The sequence below is a fragment of the Coregonus lavaretus genome (genome assembly GCF_964263955.1).
Source record: "Coregonus lavaretus genome assembly, contig: HAP1_SCAFFOLD_463, whole genome shotgun sequence".
In the NCBI taxonomy this organism is placed as follows: domain Eukaryota; kingdom Metazoa; phylum Chordata; class Actinopteri; order Salmoniformes; family Salmonidae; genus Coregonus; species Coregonus lavaretus.
This window is the reverse complement of record NW_028159925.1, coordinates 1-20339: the sequence shown is the minus strand read 5'-3', so window position 1 is coordinate 20339 and position 20339 is coordinate 1. Positions and strand designations below refer to the sequence as shown.

The 20339-nt window shown below is 43.4% G+C and overlaps 1 protein-coding gene across 1 annotated transcript in view; it reads left to right on the top strand.

Moving 5' to 3' along the window:
- The window catches only part of LOC311122325 (EEF1A lysine methyltransferase 4-like), a gene marked incomplete at its 3' end in the record, with an annotated part of 173499 nt that extends 156533 nt beyond the window's left edge, over positions 1 to 16966 (top strand). Inside the window, exon 4 of the mRNA XM_084196702.1 lies at positions 16883 to 16966. Coding sequence (XP_084052828.1) covers positions 16883 to 16966 — 84 coding nt within the window. The remainder of the gene's footprint in view (positions 1 to 16882) is intronic.
- Between the last annotated feature and the right edge of the window lie 3373 nt (positions 16967 to 20339).

The window sequence follows — 20339 nt, the reverse complement described above, 5'->3', positions numbered from 1 at the left end:
AGTCTTTGATTAAGATTGGCTAAGCTTCCCTGCAGCTAGAGGGTTCAAATCTGACACACACACACTAATGTTGTCACGAACATTTTGACTTCCATACCAGGTTTAGTATCACGATACTTGACTCCAGGGGTGAAAGTAGAATTAATTTCTTCCCTTCCGGGACCTTCTATATGCACCCAAAACATGTATGGGCTTAATCATATAATTATATATAGAATCCCCATGAATTCAATAGGATCTCTGTGGGCCTAGTCGTAAAAAATGGTCATTTCACTTTTAAAGTGTATTATCTTTTATTGTGGCATAAACACAACCAGTCATGATGCTTTCATCTGATTGTCAATCACTTCAAAGGGCTCCTTTACTAGGCTACATGAGCACGTTCATTCACTCGCAACATATTTCCAGCCTCCGAACAGTGGTGAATGGAAAGAGACATCTGTTACACAAAACACACAAAAATTGACGATTGTCATTAGGCCAGAATTTATGCGCCTCTTTGTCGGCCACTCATCTCTGCCTTGGCCAAATGTCTGTGTTCTCGTGGAACCACATCGCCTTTTGGAGGGCAGGCTATACCACCCGTTTACAAGTCCATTCACTAATGTTTCATGCCTCTGACATGTGGTAATGACTCTGACATGTGGTAATGACTCTGACATGTGGTAATGACTCTGACATGTGGTAATGGCTCTGACATGTGGTAATGCCTCTGACATGTGGTAATGCCTCTGACATGTGGTAATGACTCTGACATGCGATAATGACTCTGACATGTGGTAATGACTCTTGACATGTGGTAATGCCTCTGACATGTGGTAATGACTCTGACATGTGGTAATGACTCTGACATGTGGTAATGCCTCTGACATGTGGTAATGACTCTGCCATGTGGTAATGACTCTGCCATGTGGTATTGACTCTGCCATGTGGTAATGCCTCTGACGTGCGGTAATGGCTCGGATGCGCGGTAATGGCTCGGACGTGCGGTAATGGCTCGGATGTGCGGTAATGGCTCGGACGTGCGGTAATGGCTCGGACGTGCGGTAATGGCTCGGACGTGCGGTAATGGTAAAAAAAAAAAAAGGTGATGTAATAGCCTACAGTTTTCTTGCCATTTTGTTGTAATTATTGTGATAGGCTCATGTTTTACCGGTACGGTGTACCCCCACTATTTATTTTGCCGGGAAGCTGTACCAGACCGTACGCCTTACTTTCACCCCTGCTTGATACCAAAACGATTGATACCACAGCAAAAAAGAAAGGGGTAGAAGGATTGTGATTTTCCTCCGTTTTTTTCAGGTTTTCGCTCTCAAAATCAAATATTTTTGTATAGAATAGCAACAAAATTGGATGTTCAAAGTCCACAACAACGCTTAAACCACATCAGGAGACCACTTTTGAGGTCTGGGAAAATTAGATTTTTTTGTATAGTTAGCCTTTAAAGCTGGGATCCTTAATGGTGAAACTGCCACGTCCATTTGCAATATTACAACAACAAAGAAGTTACTGCAAACAACCAACACAGTTTTTCCCCCTCTGACATCGTTGCACACGTGATAGAACACTTACAGTTAGTTAGTTCATACATTATTCATTTCCCTTGTGGAAATCGAACCCACAACCCTGGCGTTGCAAACACCATGCTCTATCAACTGAGCTACATCCCTGCCGGCCATTCCCTCCCCTACCCTGGGCTAATTGCGCGCCGCCCCGTGGGTCTCCCGGTCGCAGCCGGCTACGACAGAGCCTGGATTCGAACCAGGATCTCTAATGGCACAGCTAGCACTGCGATGCAGTGCCTTAGACCACTGCGCCACTCGGGAGACAACAGCAGCATATGTACCTTGATGCACAACGCTCCCCACCTCTGCCTCGTCAACAAAACAAAAACCATAACGGCCGTGGGGCGGACAGTGGCGCTGTTTCTCCTACTATGTATTCCATCTTTAATTCAAGTGCGCATGCACTGACACTGTTGTTTGGTTAGTGATGTTTGTGATGGACTTTGCAAAACAAGGATTGGTACAAATAATCATGATTCTGCCTGGTTGCCATACGCTACTTTGTAGTTAACATTTAATTGAGAAGGTTTTTGGGAAAACCTTTCAATCTACCCGAAAACAGTTATCAGTAGCATCGCTAAAGGCTACACGTAGTGGTAGACATACGCGCCCCACACACGGGGGCATTTCCGTACCATTGCCTCTTCAGAAAGTTGGGAATACGAATCACTGATGCATTCTGTTCATGTCTGATGATAAACTTGGGCAAATCAATTAATTTTCGAATAAGTTCAATACTTTTACTTGGTTTCCAAACATGAGACACATTTGATAGAAGAAAAACGTACTGAAGTTTCGGTACACCGTGTAACACACACACACACACACACACACACACACACACACACACTTTCAAACAAACACGTACCGTATAGACACAGTGAGATAAGCATCACGTTCAGTGCCCAATTGAAACACATACCGAATGCTTTACACACACTCGTACAAGCTAGTACGCAGTCTACTCTACTCACATAAACTCATTTGTATGCAGATGATAGTGTTGTATTCCATTGCTCCATCGGTTGGCCAACCCTTTTCAAATTTGAAATTAGATTTTCTAGCACATATTGGATCTAAGGTTAGTGCTAAATGTAAACAAAACAAAAAGCATGTTTTTTTCTAGGTTCCATAACACAGATTTAAAGGAATTTGTAATGACTAGTTTGAATGGTACACAAATTGAGCGTGTTCCTTCCTGCAAATATCTTGGTGTCTGGCTTGATAACAAACTGTCTTTTTAAAAAACATGTCACTGAGCTGGTGAAGAGGTTAAAGTTCAAGGTTTGTTTATTTTACAGAAACAAAGCGTGTCTGACTTTTGTTAATAGGAACAACATTTTCCAGGCCACTTTTATGTCTATTTTAGTTTATGGGGATATTATCTATATGCATGCAGCAGCATCTATGCTTAAACCACTAGATGCTGCTTTCCATTGTGCCCTTAGGTTTATTACTGGTGATGGTTATAGAACTCACCATTGTGTTTTGTATCAAAAAGTGGGTTGGGCCTCTTTGTATGTAAGGAGATGTCACGCTCTGGCTCCGGGACTTTGTTTATTGAGCCAGGGTGTGTTCGTTTTCGTTGTGTTCTGTTTTGGTTGGTTGTCTATTTGGTATGTTTCCTTGTTTGGTCAATGACTCCCAATCGGAGGTAACGGGTGTCAGCTGTCGGCTCGTTATCTCTGATTGGGAGCCATATTTAAACTGTGTGTTTTCACCTTGTGGTTGTGGGTTTTTGTTCCGTGTTTCTGTCAGTGCTTCTGTTGGACTTCACGATCGTGTTTAGTTTTGTATTACGTGCTTTACTTATTAAAGTCATCATGTTCGCTCAACACGCTGCGTATTGGTCTGCTCATTTTCAAGACGATCGTGACAGGAGAGAGCAGCATTCTCTTGTGTTTATTTACAAAGCACTCATGCAGAAACTTCCTATGTATTTATCATCATTAATTCAATTTAGACAAATTACCAAACCCGGTCACAAGCTTGGATAACACTGGAGTCCCCTTGGGTCTCCACATAGTTGGATAAAGCTGATTTTAGTTTTTTTGCACACTTTGTGGAACAACTCACAGAGATCTCTGAAATGAGATGTTCTGGTCCCCCTTGGTCAGTTTAGAGTAATGATCATAGACCTGTTAATAAATGTGTCTGTTTTTCTTCATATGTTTTGTATTTTGATGTATTTGTGGTCCTCTGTAGCTCAGCTGGTAGAACATGGCGCTTGTAACGCCAGGATAGTGGGTTCGATCCCCGGGACCACCCATACGTAAAAATGTATGCACACATGACTGTAAGTCGCTTTGGATAAAAGCGTCTGCTAAATGGCTTATTATTATTTATGCAGGGCTCATCTGTAAAAGAGACCCTGGTCTCAGTATGACTTCCCTGTCAAAATAAAGGTTTAATAATTATAATATACAGACCTATTTCTTAACCAGAAGAGCAACTTGGCTGAAAAACAAACAAAAAAATGTTGCTCTGGTCCAATCGGGTCTGGACTAGACGGTACGGGTCGGGTATAGGTCGAATTGTCCTCGGATCCATTTGGGTTCGGGTCAGATTTTTCTCGGGTCCGGGTCCCGTAGTAATTTCTTTGTTATTATCAGCTCCATTCTGGTCGGGTCTGATTGTCTTTGGGTCCTGTGAAGACCTCTAGCACACACACACACAAACACACACACAAGTGCACACACACACTCCTCACTCAGGCAAAACATTGCTGTCAGTGCAGGGGAAAACCCAAATCAAACACACACAGAACATCCAGCCCAGCTCGCCGTTGCCTAGACGACCAGCATCCCGTATCGACTGCAGAGCGGTTACTATGGAAACACTGGATGCCTAAAGGAGAGAGGATCATTAACTGGAATGAGGGAAGAGAGAGGGACAGACTAAAGTGAAGTAAGGAGAGACTGATAGACACAGACAGAGATGTTAAGAGAGATGGACAGAGGGAGAGAAAAGAGAGATGGACAGAGGGAGAGAAAAGAGAGATGGACAGAGGAAGAGAAAAGAGAGATTGACAGAGGAAGAGAAAAATAGTGATTTATGTGTGCTGTGAGATCTTTCCCGTGGTGTATAGAACAGAACAGATAGACAGTCGGAAACAAGTTACTGCTGGGTTTTTATGAGGTTCAGGACAGACAGAAATACAGACGGACACACAGAAATACAAACGGACACATACACATAGAAATATAATAAATAGAAAGGGTGTCTCCATTCTAGTAAATAGCTAGGTTTCCATCCAATTGGCGACAGAATTTCGTGTGAATATTCTAGAATCCGCATTAAGACAATATTTGCATTTGCCCGCCAGTTTCCACCAAATGGACTTCTTCCGCATAAAAATGCATTTTCATGTTCCTAATAAAAATCTTAAGTACAAAGTGTTTCCAAAGCATTTTCAACTCTACCTATAGTTTTGTCACAGAAACTGTTGTGTTAAATATAGCAAATGTGCCTACTCTGGTCTTGGCACCTGCGCTCTTTCAACAGCTCGCAGATACAGTTTGGCTAGGCTACATGTTGAGATAAGACCGAGAATATTTTTATTTGTCAAACGCCAGTCAGGCATCGATCATCATGTCACCAGAATAAGAACCTCAATATTTATCGGAAAGCAGCATCAAGCTCATCACCGTGCACTTTCACCACCCTGTGAAGTTCATCATAATTTATTTCATCTGTAACCTAATAAACTGCATGGTTTCCTGAGTCGTAGTGGGAGGACCACACACCCCATATCATCACGTGATATGATGGTTATTATATCAATGTTTGCGCATTAAGGTGTTTCCACTGCCATTTCCCACATTATTAATTTAACTGACACAAAAAGATCCCACCATGTCAAACGAACAAATATTCTGTCTGCGTTTATAAAATACCAAACATCTCATTCCAAAATCATGGGCATTAATATGGAGTTGGTTCCCACTTTGCTGCTATAACAGCCTCCACTCTTCTGGGAAGGCTTTCCACTAGATGTTGGAACAATACTGCGGGGACTTGCTTCCATTCAGCCACAAGCATTAATGAGGTCGGGCACTGATGTTGGACGATTAGGCCTGGCTCGCAGTCGGCGTTCCAATTCATCCCAAAGGTGTTCGATGGGGTTGAGGTCAGGGCTCTGTGCAGGCCAGTCAGGTTCTTCCACAGCAATCTCGACAAACCATTTCTGTATGGACCTCGCTTTGTGAACGGGGGCATTGTCATGCTGAAACAGGAAAGGGCCTGCCCCAAACTATTGCCACAAAGTTGCAAGCACAGAATCGTCTAGAATGTCATTGTCCACTGTAGCTCAGTTGGTAGAGCATGGCGCTTGCAACGCCAGGGTCGTGGGTTCGTTTCCCACGGGGGCCAGTATGATAATGTATGCACTCAATAACTGTAAGTCGCTCTGGATAAGAGCGTCTGCTAAATGACTAAAATTGTATGCTGTAGCGTAAATATTTCCCTTCATTGGAACTAAGGGGCCTAGCCCGAACCATGAAGAACAACCCCAGACCATTATTCGTCCTCCACCAAACTTTAAAGCTGGCACAATGCATTGGGGTAGGTAGCGTTTTCCTGGCATCCGCCAAACCCAGATTCGTCTGTCGGACTGCCAGATGGTGAAGCGTGATTCATCACTTCACACACACGTTTCCACTGCTCCAGTCCAATGGCTTTACACCACTCCAGCCAACGATTGGTATTGCGCATGGTGATCTTAGGCTTGTGTGTGGCTGCTCAGCCATGGAAACCCATTTCTTGAAGCTCCTAACGAACGGTTCTTGGGCTGACGTTGCTTCCAGAGGCAGTTTGGAACTCAGTAGTGTGTGTTTCAACCGAGGACAGACAATTTTTATGCACTACACGCTTCAGCACTCGACGGTCCCGTTCTGTGAGCTTGTGTGGCCTACCACTTCGCGGCTGAGCCGTTGTTGCTCCTAGACATTTCCACTTCACAATAACAGCACTTACAATTGACCAGGGCAGCTCTAGCAGGGCAGAAATTTGATGAACTGACTTGTTGAAAAGGTGGCATCCTATAACGGTGCCACGTTGAAAATCAGTAAGCTCTTCAGTAAGGCCATTCTACTGCCAATGTTTGTCTATGGAGATTACATGGCTGTGTGCTCGACTTTATACACCTGTCAGCAGCAGGTGTGGCTGAAATAGCCGAATCCACTAATTTGAAGGGGTGTCCACATTCTTTTTGATATATTATGTACCTGTTAACATCACAGCTGTCGTGATTTTTTTTTACATGGTATGACTTTACTCGCATAAAATGATGGATGGAAATGTGGTTAGTCATGGCATAATGGATAGTCTGGCAGACAGTTTGAATGTACCCATGCCAGGAAGTAAAAGCAGGAAGTGTACCCTTCAATCTGTGCTGTGTCTGACATTTAAAAAAATACATTCCATTGCATGAGCCACATTAGTTAACATCATTCTACATTACCATGGCAATCCAGCATCAGTTGATAGAACATTCCAAAATACCATGGAAATTATTGCATCAAAATACCAGGCAGCCATTGCAAGTTTTCCCTTGTGTTTACCAGTCAAATTGCCAGGGTTAGAGCTTCCAAGACCGTTCTATTCATTATATTTCTATACACACACACACACACACACACACACACACACTGAAAGACATGAAGACAGGCAGGCGGGCACTTAAACATAGTCTGTCTGCCAGCTATGTACCTGCCTTGCCTGAGCTTTGTGGAAGCCAGCAGAAGGCCTGTGTCAGTAACAGGATGGGCAGTTCTCCCAAACTCTCTGGTGTACAGGAGGGAGCTCCATATCTAATCACAGTTTGTGTGCCAGACCAATGTAGGCCACAGTGAAGGAAGGTACCCTACTGTACCCTTCCGTTAGGGTTACTGTCACGCACTGGGCTCAACGGGACTACACACATGCATGTGTGTGCATACACACACACACACACACACACACACACAAACTCAAATGTGTCCATATTTGAGCCCTTTATTTTAAGAGCAATGGCAATTAGCTCTCTCTTGAGAGAGGTAGTTAGTAGATTTTCCTCCTTTTCCTGCAGGAGACAGTCTGGTCTATTCAGACTAATATAATAATAATATACTGTTATAAGCACACTCTCACTGCAGGAGAGAGAATAACTGGCCTCCCCATGACATGCTCTCTCTCTCTCTCTCTCCCGCCATCTCAAGTCAAATCAAATTTTATTTGTCACATGCTTCATAAACATCAGGTGTAGACTAACAGAGAAATTCTTACTTACGGGCCATTTTCCAACAATGCAGAGTAAAAAAAACTATATATAAATAATAGAAATAGTGACATGAGGAATAAACACATGATGAGTTAAAATAACATCTAGTCAATGTGTAGAGGTACAAAATAATTGAGGTAGCAATGTACATATGGATAAAAAACAGTAGTAGAAGCGGGTAGCCATTTAATTTGCCATTTAGCAGTCTTTCTTAGCAGTCTTATGGCTTGGGGGTAGAAGCTGTTCAGGGTCCTGCTGGTTTCAGACTTGGTGCATCGATATCGCTTGCCATGCGTTAGCAGAGAGAACAGTCTATGGCTTGGGAGGCTGGAGTCTTTGACAATTTTCCGGGCCTTCCTCTGACACCGCCTTGTATAGAGGTCCTGGATGGCAGGAAGCTTGGCCCCAGTGATGTACTGGGCCGTACGCACTACCCTCTGTAGTGCCTTGCGGTCAGAGGCCGAACAGTTGCCATACCAGGCGGTGATGCAACCAGTCAGGATGCTCTCAATGGTGCAGCTGTATAACTTGTTGAGGATCTGAGGGCCCATGCCAAATCGCTTCAGCCTCCTGAGGGGGAAGAGGCGCTGTCGTGCCCTCTTCACGACTGTGTGGGTGGGTGTGTGTGAACCATGTTAATTCACTATGAAGCTCTCGACCCACTCCACTACAGCCCCATCGATGTGGAAGGTGGCGTGCTCGCCCCTCCGTTTCCTGTAGTCCACGATCAGCTCCTTTGTCTTGCTGACATTGAGGGAGAGGTTGTTATCCTGGCACCACACTGCCAGGTCTCTGACCTCCTCCCTATAGGCTGCCTCATCGTCGTCGGTGATCGGTCCTACCACCGTCGTGTCATCAGCAAACTTGATGATGGTGTTGGAGTCGTGCATGACCATGCAGTTGGGTAAACAGGGAGTACAGGAGGGGACTAAGTACACACCCCTGAGGGGCCAACGTGTTGAGGGTCAGCATGGCAGATGTGTTGTTGCCTACCCTCACCACCTGGGGGCGGCCCTTCAGGATGTCCAGGATCCAGTTGCAGAGGGAGGTGTTCAGTCCCAGGGTCCTGAGCTTAGTGATGAGCTTGGAGGGCACTATGGTGTTGAATGCTGAGCTGTAGTCAATGAACAGCATGCTTACATAGGTGTTCCTTTTGTCCAGGTGGGTGAGGGCAGTGTGAAGTGCATCTGTGGATCTGTTGAGGCAGTATGTGAATTGGAGTGGGTCCAGGGTGTCTGGGATGATGGTGTTGATGTGAGCAATGACAAGCCTTTCAAAGCATTTCATGGCTATAGATGTGAGTGCTACGGGGCTGTAGTCATTTAGACAGGTTAACTTGGCGTTCTTGGGCACAGGGACTATGGTGGTCTGCTTGAAACAAGTTGGTATTACAGACCAGGTCAGGGATAGGTTGAAAATGTCGGTGAAGACACTTGCCAGCTGGTCAGAGCATGCTCTGCGTACGCGTCCTGGTATTCCGTCTGGCACCACCACTATCACTATCGTCCCACTATCTCCCCCACTCCCTCTCTCTCCCCCACTCCCTCTCTCTCCCCCACTCCCTCCCTCTCCCCCACTCCCTCTCTCTCCCCCACTCCCTCTCTCTCCCCCGCTCCCTCTCTCCCCCCCACTCCCTCCCTCTCCCCCACTCCCTCTCTCTCCCCAACTCCCTCTCTCTCCCCCACTCCCTCACTCCCTCTCTCTCCCCCACTCCCTCTCTCTCCCCCGCTCCCTCTCTCTCCCCCACTCCCTCTCTCTCCCCCGCTCCCTCTTTCTCCCCCGCTCCCTCTCTCTCCCCCGCTCCCTCCCTCTCCCCTACTCCCTCTCTCTCCCCCGGTCTGTAAATAAAGTATTTATGTTTTTTATTTTGATTAAATGTGCATTTCTAGAAATCCGTTTTTGCTGTGTCATTATGGGGAAGGACCGCTGCGTCACCTTCCTCTTCAAGTGAGCTCATCACAACAAGGTGAGTCCAAAAATGTCTTATATGCAGCTGCATAAATGATGTAATATTCCAGGGAGATATGTATACTGTAGCTAAGAAAGTAATACTAAGTGTATGTTGTGTAGTAAGCTGTTAGTAGCCCATGTGCCTCACTCCTATCATTTGGTCTATTTTCACCTCTTAATTTCGCCTACTGTTCTGACTTGGTGGTGCACATGTAGCCTATAACCTGTTTTAGAGAAATGTCATCATCGAATATTGTAAGAACTTTCATTGTCTGCTTATATGCCCCCTTTATTTATCCTTCGGTTCTGACTTGGTGTACAGGGAGAATACTGTAAGAACGGCCCATGTTCTGAATTCTGTCACTGTACATTTCAAAAGTGCTGAACAAATAGTTACATTGACTACTTCCGTCCTAGCTCGCTCATTAATGTCTTAATCGAAATTACGGATTGCCTCTTATCCGCTTGTCGTCCCCTTATGCCATAGTTTGTCTCAATTATCAGTAGAAACCACATTTGTTTAAGCAAGTCAGCCATATCAGCTACAGTTGAAGTCGGAAGTTTACATACACTTAGGTTGGAGTCATTAAAACTCATTTTTCAACCACTCCACACATTTCTTGTTAACAAACTATAGTTTTGGCAAGTCGGTTAGGACCTATACTTTGTGCATGACACAAGTAATTTTTCCAACAATTGTTTACAGACAGATTATTTAACTTAGAATTCACTGTATCACAATTCCAGTGGGTCAGAAGTTTACATACACTAAGTTGACTGTGCCTTTAAACAGCTTGGAAAATTCCATAAAATGATGTGATGGCTTTAGAAGCTTCTGATAGGCTAATTGCAACTGCACATGGGGACAAAGATCGTAATTTTTTGATAAATGTCCTCTGGTCTAATGAACAAAAATAGAACTGTTTGGCCATAATGACCATCGTTATGTTTGGAGGAAAAAGGGGGGTGCTTGCAAGCCAAAGAACACCAACCCAACCGTGAAGCACGGGGGTGGCAGCATCATGCTGTGGGGGTGCTTTGCTGCAGGAGGGACTGGTGCACTTCACAAAATAGATGGCATCATGAGGAAGGAAAATGATGTGGATATATTGAAGCAACATCTCAAGACATCAGTCAGGAAGTTAAAGCTTGGTCGCAAATGGGTCTTCCAAATGGACAATGACCCCAAGCATACTTCCAAAGTTATGGCAAAATGGCTTAAGGACAACAAAGTCAAGGTGTTGGAGTGGCCATCACAAAGCCGTGACCTCAATCCTATAGAAAATGTGTGGGCAGAATTGAAAAAGCGTGTGTGAGCAAGGAGGCCTACAAACCTGACTCAGTTACACCAGCTCTGTCAGGAGGAATGGGCCAAAATCCACCCAACTTATTGTGGGCAGCTTGTGGAAGGCTACCTGAAACGTTTCACCCAAGTTAAACAATTTAAAGGCAATGCTACCAAATGCTACCAAATACTAATTGAGTGCATGTAAACTTCTGACCCACTGGGAATGTGATGAAAGAAATAAAAGCTGAAATAAATCATTCTCTCTACTATTATTCTGACATTTCACATTCTTAAAATAAAGTGGTGATCCTAACTGACCTAAGACAGGGAATTTTTACTAGGATTAAATGTCAGGAATTGTGAAAAACTGAGTTTAAATGTATTTGGCTAAGGTGTATGTAAACTTCCGACTTCAACTGTATGTTTTTTTAAAAGGCAGTAAATGAGGCTGAATTAACTGTTTAGCTGCCAGACAAGGCTCTGCTGATAGCCAGGTGTAGCAGTGGTAAGGTGTTGGGACAGCTTTATGGAGGCCCTAACAGTTTGTGGGCACCGTTTGTCACCGTTATAGTGCAATTCATGTATTGTTTAGTGTTGTGTTGTGTAGTGGCTTTGCTGGCATGCATCCCACATATTTTTTTGCCCCACAAAGATTGACATGCTAAAATCGCCACTGGGAAGGGGTCCGAATACTTTCCGAATGCACTGTATCAGATAGGTAGGATTATCGGAGTAGAATGATTTGAGACAAAATGGAGAATCCAGGTTTTGCATTGTTGTATGTTAGACAACGTTTACCCGTTGTAATATGTACATTACAAAGTCTATGTTTTCTAAAATATGCACTTATGTTAAAGTAAAAGTATGATTGGGAGGGGGAGAATGTGTCTGTTTGTTTTAGTTTGTTTGGCCGTTTGCCTTGTTCATGAAACGATTCTGACATTTAGAATTCTGACAAAGGCAGCTGACGCACACACATACACTACTGCACCCAAACTCTTTTAGCTGTATCTCTCTGATGGCCTCAACTGGCTTCAGCTGGCAGCGAGATCTGGACGCTTCTTTAGTTTGGATTCACTTGCTCTCTCTTTCTCTTACTTCCTGTCTTTTTTTCCCCTCTTTTGTTCTTCGATCCCGCAGCAGTAGAGTGCAGGCGAATCGATACGGACACTTTTCTCTCATTAAGTCCCTTCAATGTCAGAGCTGGGGGACGGAGAGAGGAAGAGGGAAATATGTGTCCTGTGCTATGTTGCAGTGTGGGAGGTCAATTCCATTACATTTTCCATTTCACTCTATTTAGGTAATTAATTGAAACTCGCCCCTCATGAAATGTAAAACACACGCCATTGTCAGCATTGTCTGCATTCATCTGCATATTGAGAGGCAGATATACACAGAGCACCTATGAGTTCAGTTATCTGTAAAGTTATGTGTGCAAGCCCATATATATGGTATTCTGGTGTTTATATGGGTGTCTAATGGAGTTCATATGAGTTGATATTACTGTTATTCTGATGGGTGGCAAGGCAGGAGGTGCCCATGCGTGTGCGCAGTCAGTCACGGGTTGATAGAAGGTGAGAGTAAGTGCAGGGACACTAAATCACAGGAAGTCCAGTCGGAGAGAGAGAGGGCTGTGTGTGTTCTGACAGGGCCAAGCCAACTGTGAACAGCAGATCAATCAGGTCTGTGTTTGAGTCACTTTCTCTCTGCCTCCTCTGCAAACGTTGTTTATTTCTCTCCTCTCTGCAACCCTCTTAATCGCCCGTCTGAGCCGATCCGTGCTGCATGCTGACACCAGGCCAATGGCTGACATTTTCTGTCCACAAAACAGCATGATAACCGTAAAAATATCTTATTATTCATTACATTTACATTTTAGTCATTTAGCAGACGCTCTTATCCAGAGCGACTTACAGGAGCAATTAGGGTTAAGTGCCTTGCTCAAGGGCACATTTACGTCATTTAGCAGACGCTCTTATCCAGAGCAACTACAAATTGGTGCATTCACCCTATAGCCAGTGGGATAACCACTTTACAATTATACTTTTTTTTTGGGGGGGGGGGGGGGGGTAGAAGGATTACTTTATCCTATCCCAGGTGTTCCTTAAAGAGGTGGGGTTTCAAATGTCTCCGGAAGGTGGTGAGTTATTCATAATATTTGTAGTCTCAATTTGTTGGGAAAGCAGCTCAAAAATGTGTTGCTGGTTATTTAATCTTTAGCTGCAATGTTCCTGTCTTCAAATGTTCTGAGTATTTTGGAAAAACTTTGCACGTTGCAGGGGTTGTTTTGCAGACTGATTATTACTGTATTACTATTATTACTGTATTACTATTGCTGCAGACTGATTATTACTGTATGACTATTACTGCAGACTGATTATTACTGTATGACTATTACTGCAGACTGATTATTACTGTATGACTATTACTGCAGACTGATTATTACTGTATTACTATTACTGCAGACTGATTATTACTGTATTACTATTACTGCAGACTGATTATTACTGTATGACTATTACTGCAGACTGATTCTTACTGTGTTACTATTAATGCAGACAGATTATTACTGTATTACTATCACTGCAGACTGATTATTACTGTATGACTATTACTGCAGACTGATTATTACTGTATGACTATTACTGCAGACTGATTATTACTGTATTACTATTACTGCACACTGATTATTACTGTATGACTATTACTGCACACTGATTATTACTGTATGACTATTACTGCAGACTGATTATTACTGTATGACTATTACTGCAGACTGATTATTACTGTATTACTATTACTGCACACTGATTATTACTGTATGACTATTACTGCAGACTGATTATTACTGTATGACTATTACTGCAGACTGATTATTACTGTATGACTATTACTGCAGACTGATTATTACTGTATGACTATTACTGCAGACTGATTATTACTGTATGACTATTACTGCAGACTGATTATTACTGTATGACTATTACTGCAGACTGATTATTACTGTATGACTATTACTGCAGACTGATTATTACTGTATGACTATTACTGCAGACTGATTATTACTGTATTACTATTACTGCAGACTGATTATTACTGTATGACTATTACTGCAGACTGATTATTACTGTGTTACTATTACTGCAGACAGATTATTACTGTATTACTATCACTGCAGACTGATTATTACTGTATTAATATTATGACTGTATTACTATTACTGCAGACTGATTATTACTGTATTACTATTATTAATGTATTACTATTACTGCAGACTGATTATTACTGTATTACTATTACTGCAGACTGATTATTACTGTATGACTATTATTACTGTATTACTATTGCTGCAGACTGATCATTACTGTATGACTATTACTGCAGACTGATTATTACTGTATGACTATTACTGCAGACTGATTATTACTGTATTACTATTACTGCAGACTGATTATTACTGTATTACTATTACTGCAGACTGATTATTACTGTATTACTGCAGACTGATTATTATTGTATTACTATTACTGCAGATTGATTATTAGTGTATGACTATTACTGAAGACTGATTATTACTGTATGACTATTACTGCAGACTGATTATTACTGAATTACTATTACTGCAGACTGATTATTACTTTATTACTATCACTGCAGACTGATTATTACTGTATGACTATTACTGCAGACTGATTATTACTGTATTACTGCAGACTGATTATTATTGTATTACTATTACTGCAGATTGATTATTAGTGTATGACTATTACTGAAGACTGATTATTACTGTATTACTATTACTGCAGACTGATTATTACTGTATTACTGCAGACTGATTATTATTGTATTACTATTACTGCAGATTGATTATTAGTGTATGACTATTACTGAAGACTGATTATTACTGTATGACTATTACTGCAGACTGATTATTACTGTATGACTATTACTGCAGACTGATTATTATTGTATGACTATTACTGCAGACTGATTATTACTGTATGACTATTACTGCAGACTGATTATTACTGTATGACTATTACTGCAGACTGATTATTATTGTATGACTATTACTGCAGACTGATTATTACTGTATTACTATTACTGCAGACTGATTATTACTTTATTACTATCACTGCAGACTGATTATTACTGTATGACTATTACTGCAGACTGATTATTACTGTATTACTCTCACTGCAGACCGATTATTACTGCAGACTGATTATTACTGTATTACTGCAGACTGATTATTATTGTATTACTATTACTGCAGATTGATTATTAGTGTATGACTATTACTGAAGACTGATTATTACTGTATTACTATTACTGCAGACTGATTATTACTTTATTACTATCACTGCAGACTGATTATTACTGTATGACTATCACTGCAGACCGATTATTACTGCAGACTGATTATTACTGTATGACTATTACTGCAGACTGATTATTACTGTATTACTATTACTGCAGACTGATTATTACTTTATTACTATCACTGCAGACTGATTATTACTGTATGACTATTACTGCAGACTGATTATTACTGTATTACTCTCACTGCAGACCGATTATTACTGCAGACTGATTATTACTGTATTACTGCAGACTGATTATTATTGTATTACTATTACTGCAGATTGATTATTAGTGTATGACTATTACTGAAGACTGATTATTACTGTATTACTATTACTGCAGACTGATTATTACTTTATTACTATCACTGCAGACTGATTATTACTGTATGACTATCACTGCATACCGATTATTACTGCAGACTGATTATTACTGTATGACTATTACTGCAGACTGATTATTACTGTATTACTTTTACTGCAGACTGATTATTACTGAATTACTATTACTGCAGACTGATTATTGCTAACTCCAATAATCTATCACAACAGACAGACGGACGAACACAGCTCTCTCTGTGTCAGAAATAGCAGCACTTTCCCTCTGCAACTTAATTCACAAAACATATTGGCTGCATCTCAATAGTCTAAAGTGGTCTCCTCCATCCTAGTACAGTTAATGGATAGGAAATGAGGAGCAGAAACCACTGGACTCTATTGAGATGCAGTCCTCTTTGTATCAGAAACAGCAGTTTTACATCTCAGCTTATTCTTGGTGGAAGTTGATGTTGTTTCCCAGAAAAGAAAATGAAAATGGCTTCCAATTTAAACAGGAAAGCTGTTAATGTTTAAATCGTTAATGTTAAAGCCTTTATCAGTGCATCCCGGTGTTTGTTATTCAGACATCCCTATAAGCCCTTCTCCTGTTGACCTGATTTTAGGCTCTCTGACTTCTTTAAAAGGTGCTGCCAGGGCTTTAGTCCACCTCTTTTTTTATGTTTTTACTGTCATTCCTTTTTCTCTCATCCCTGTTTTACACCTTTTACATTCTCTCCATCTCTTCCTGACCTCTCCTATTTAACCCAGTTCATTTTGGCATCTTCCTTTTCGTTTTACTTTCTCTCTCTCTTACTAGTCTGTTAGTCTGTCTTTTACTGTCATTCTCTGGATTTTTGCTGAGTAACTAAGCCTCCCTCCCTCTCTCCCGCCCTCTCTCCCGCCCTCTCTCCCTCCCTCCCTCCCTCTCTTCTTTTCTCCCTCTCTCCTCTTCTCCCCTCTCCCTCCCTCCTCCACTCCTTTTCCCTCCCTTCCTTCTGCTCTCCTCTCCCCCTCCACCCCTCTCTCCATACCCACCTCCCTCCCTACTCCCCCCCTTCCTTCTGCTCTCCTCTCCCTATCCCTCTCTCCTCTGTTCCCACCCCTCCCCTCCCCTTCCCCCTCCCCCACTCCGACGCAGCATGGTGGATGCCCTTCACTTCAGGCCAAACCAATCTGGCAGATGTGCAGAGATTTCAAGGCCGAACAGCTGGCTACTACAACTGTCAGCCACACACACACACACACACACAGCTACGTAATGCCCACTCTCTCTCTCTCTCTCTCTCTCTCTCTCTCTCTCTCTCTCTCTCTCTCTCTCTCTCGTAGGGGCGAGGGAGAGGTGTGGGGATGAGGGAGAGGTATTGGGGAGAGGGGTGAGAGGTGGGGTAGAGGAGTGAGGGAAAGGGGTGATGAGTGGGGGTGAGGGAGATGGTGATGGGTGAGGTGGTGGGGGAGAGGGGGAGGGAGAGAAAAGGATGAGAGGATGAAGAAGGAAAAACATTTCTGAGAGAGGGATGAGGAGAGAGAGGGAGGAGGAGAGAGATATATGATGGAGAGAGAGATGATGAGAGAGAGAGATGAGGAGAGAGAGATGATGAGAGAGCGAGATGAGGAGAGAGAGAGAAGATGAGAGAGAGATAGAGAGAGATAGATGATGAGAGAGATGATGGAGAGAGATGATGAGAGAGAAAGATGATGAGAGAGTGAGATGATGGAGAGAGAGAGATGATGAGAGAGAGATGATGAGAGAGAGATGAGAGAGAGAGAGAGAGAGAGAGAGAGAGAGATGATGGAGAGAGAGAGATGAGGAGAGAGAGATGATGGAGAGAGAGATGAGGAGAGAGATGAGAGAGAGAGATGATGAGAGAGATGAATAGGAGAGAGAGATGATGGATAGAGAGAGATGATGGAGAGAGAGATGATGGAGAGAGAGAGATGAGGAGAGAGAGATAGATGAGAGAGAGATGAGGAGAGAGAGAGATGATGGAGAGAGATAGATGATGGAGAGATAAATGAGGAGAGAGAGAGAGATTATGGAGAGAGAGATGAGGAGAGAGAGAGATGATGGAGAGAGAGATGAGGAGAGAGGTGATGGAGAGAGAGATGATGGAGAGAGAGAGATGAGGAGAGAGAGATGATGGAGAGAGGGAGATGATGGAGAGAGAGAGAGATGATGAGAGAGGGAGGAGGAGAGCGAGGGAGGAGGAGAGAGAGATATGAGAGAGGCATGGTGGAGGGAAATATGAGAGAGGGATGATGGAGGGAGATATGAGAGAGGCATGGTGGAGGGAGATATGAGAGAGGGATGATGGAGGGAGATATGGTGGAGGGAGATATGAGAGAGGGATGATGGAGGGAGATATGAGAGAGGGATGGTGGAGGGAGATATAAAGGGATGGTGGAGGGAGATATGAGAGAGGGATGATGAGAGAGGGAGATATGAGAGAGGGATGGTGGAGGGAGATATGAGAGAGGGAGATATGAGAGAGGGATGATGGAGGGAGATATGAGAGAGGCATGTGGAGAGAGGGAGATATGAGAGAGGGATGATGGAGGGAGATATGAGAGAGGGATGTGGAGAGAGGAAGATATGAGAGAGGGATGATGGAGGGAGGGAGATATGAGAGAGGCATGGTGGAGGGAGATATGAGAGAGGGATGGTGGAGGGAGATATGAGAGAGGCATGCGGAGAGAGGGAGATATGGTGGAGGGAGATAAGGTGGAGGGAGATAAGAGAGAGGGATGATGGAGGGAGATATGAGAGAGGGATGGTGGAGGGAGATATGAGAGAGGGATGATGGAGTGAGATATGAGAGAGGGATGGTGGAGGGAGATATGAGAGAGGCATGTGGAGAGAGGGAGATATGAGAGAGGGATGGTGGAGGGAGATATGAGAGAGGGATGGTGGAGGGAGATATGAGAGCGGGATGATGGAGGGAGATATGAGAGAGGGATGATGGAGAGAGGGAGATATGAGAGAGGGATGCGGAGAGAGGGAGATATGAGAGAGGCATGGTAGAGGGAGTTATGAGAGAGGGATGGTGAAGGGAGATTTGAGAGAGGGATGAGGAGAGAGGGAGATATGAGAGAGGGATGATGGAGGGAGATGTGAAAGAGGGATGGTGGAGGGAGATATGAGAGAGGGATGAGGAGAGAGGGAGATATGAGAGAGGGATGATGGAGGGAGATATGAAAGAGGGATGTGGAGAGAGGGAGATATGAGAGAGGCATGGTGGAGGGAGATATGAGAGAGGGATGTGGAGAGAGGGAGATATGAGAGAGGGATGGTGGAGGGAGATATGAGAGAGGGATGGTGGAGGGAGATATGAGAGAGGGATGAGGAGGTTTGCAGGCTGTCTGTCAGCCTGTTAGCAGCTCTTAGAGTCAGGCAGTGTGATAAACACCTTCCCGACAACACAGCTCCATGATGTATGTATTTGTAACTGTCATCTCCCAGCCTGGCTGTCTATACTGCAACACTCTTAACACTGACTGATGCAAAATGCAGCCATATGCTGCTAGGGGGATGACGGCATACTGTAGGGAACACACACTGTCTGAGTAATACTTGTGTTTGGCGATAAACGGTGTCAATTCAGATTGCTATGGTTTATGGTGTCAATTCAGATTGCTATGGTTTATGGTGTCAATTCAGATTGCTATGGTTTATGGTGTCAATTCAGTTTGCTGGCCTATGAATTGCATTGTATATACACTTCACTTCAGTCATTTAGCAGACGCTCTTATCCAGAGCAACTAACAGGAGCAATTAGGGTTAAGTGCCTTGCTCAAGGGCACATCGACAGATTTTTCACATAGTCGGCTCGGGGATTAGAACCAGCGACCTTTCGGTTACTGGCACAACGCTCTTAACCACTAAGCTACCTGCCGCCCTTATATATATGATTACAGTATTGAATATCCTGGGTTTCGCTGTATAGATTCGATGTTTTTTTGTTTGTTGTGGATTTACAATGCCTCATCAGTATTACATAAAACACGAATAACTTTGTCAACTTGGCTGCACTGCCACTTTTCATAATGGATCGATGCAATTTCGGGATTGTAAATTACTGCGTAGGACTTTGTGTCCTGTGAGACAATACAGTGTGTCCCTTTTCTTTAAGTTTCTCTAGCCCACTGGCGTGTGATTGGCCAGTCGGGGTTGTGTAACCCGTCCAATCAGTTAATTGAATCACCTCGTCCTATTACCAGTCTGCCAACGTCAACCATGTTCCTGCAAAGTCATTACAAACCTTTTATGAGGTTCCCCTAAAACGACAACACGGTTACTGTGGCTGCATGTTAGATACTCTGTACTCTCCCTTCTCCCCTCTTCTCCTCCCTCCATCTCTCCTCTTCTCCTCCCTACATCTCCCCTCTTCTCCACCCTCCATCTCCCCTCTTCTCCTCCCTCCATCTCCCCTCTTCTCCTCCCTCCATCTCTCCTCTTCTCCTCCCACCATCTCTCCTCTTCTCCTCCCTCCATCTCTCATCTTCTCCCTCCTACATCTCCCCTCTTCTCCTCCCTCCATCTCCCCTCTTCTCCTCCCTCCATCTCCCCTCTTCTCCTCCCTCCATCTCTCCTCTTCTCC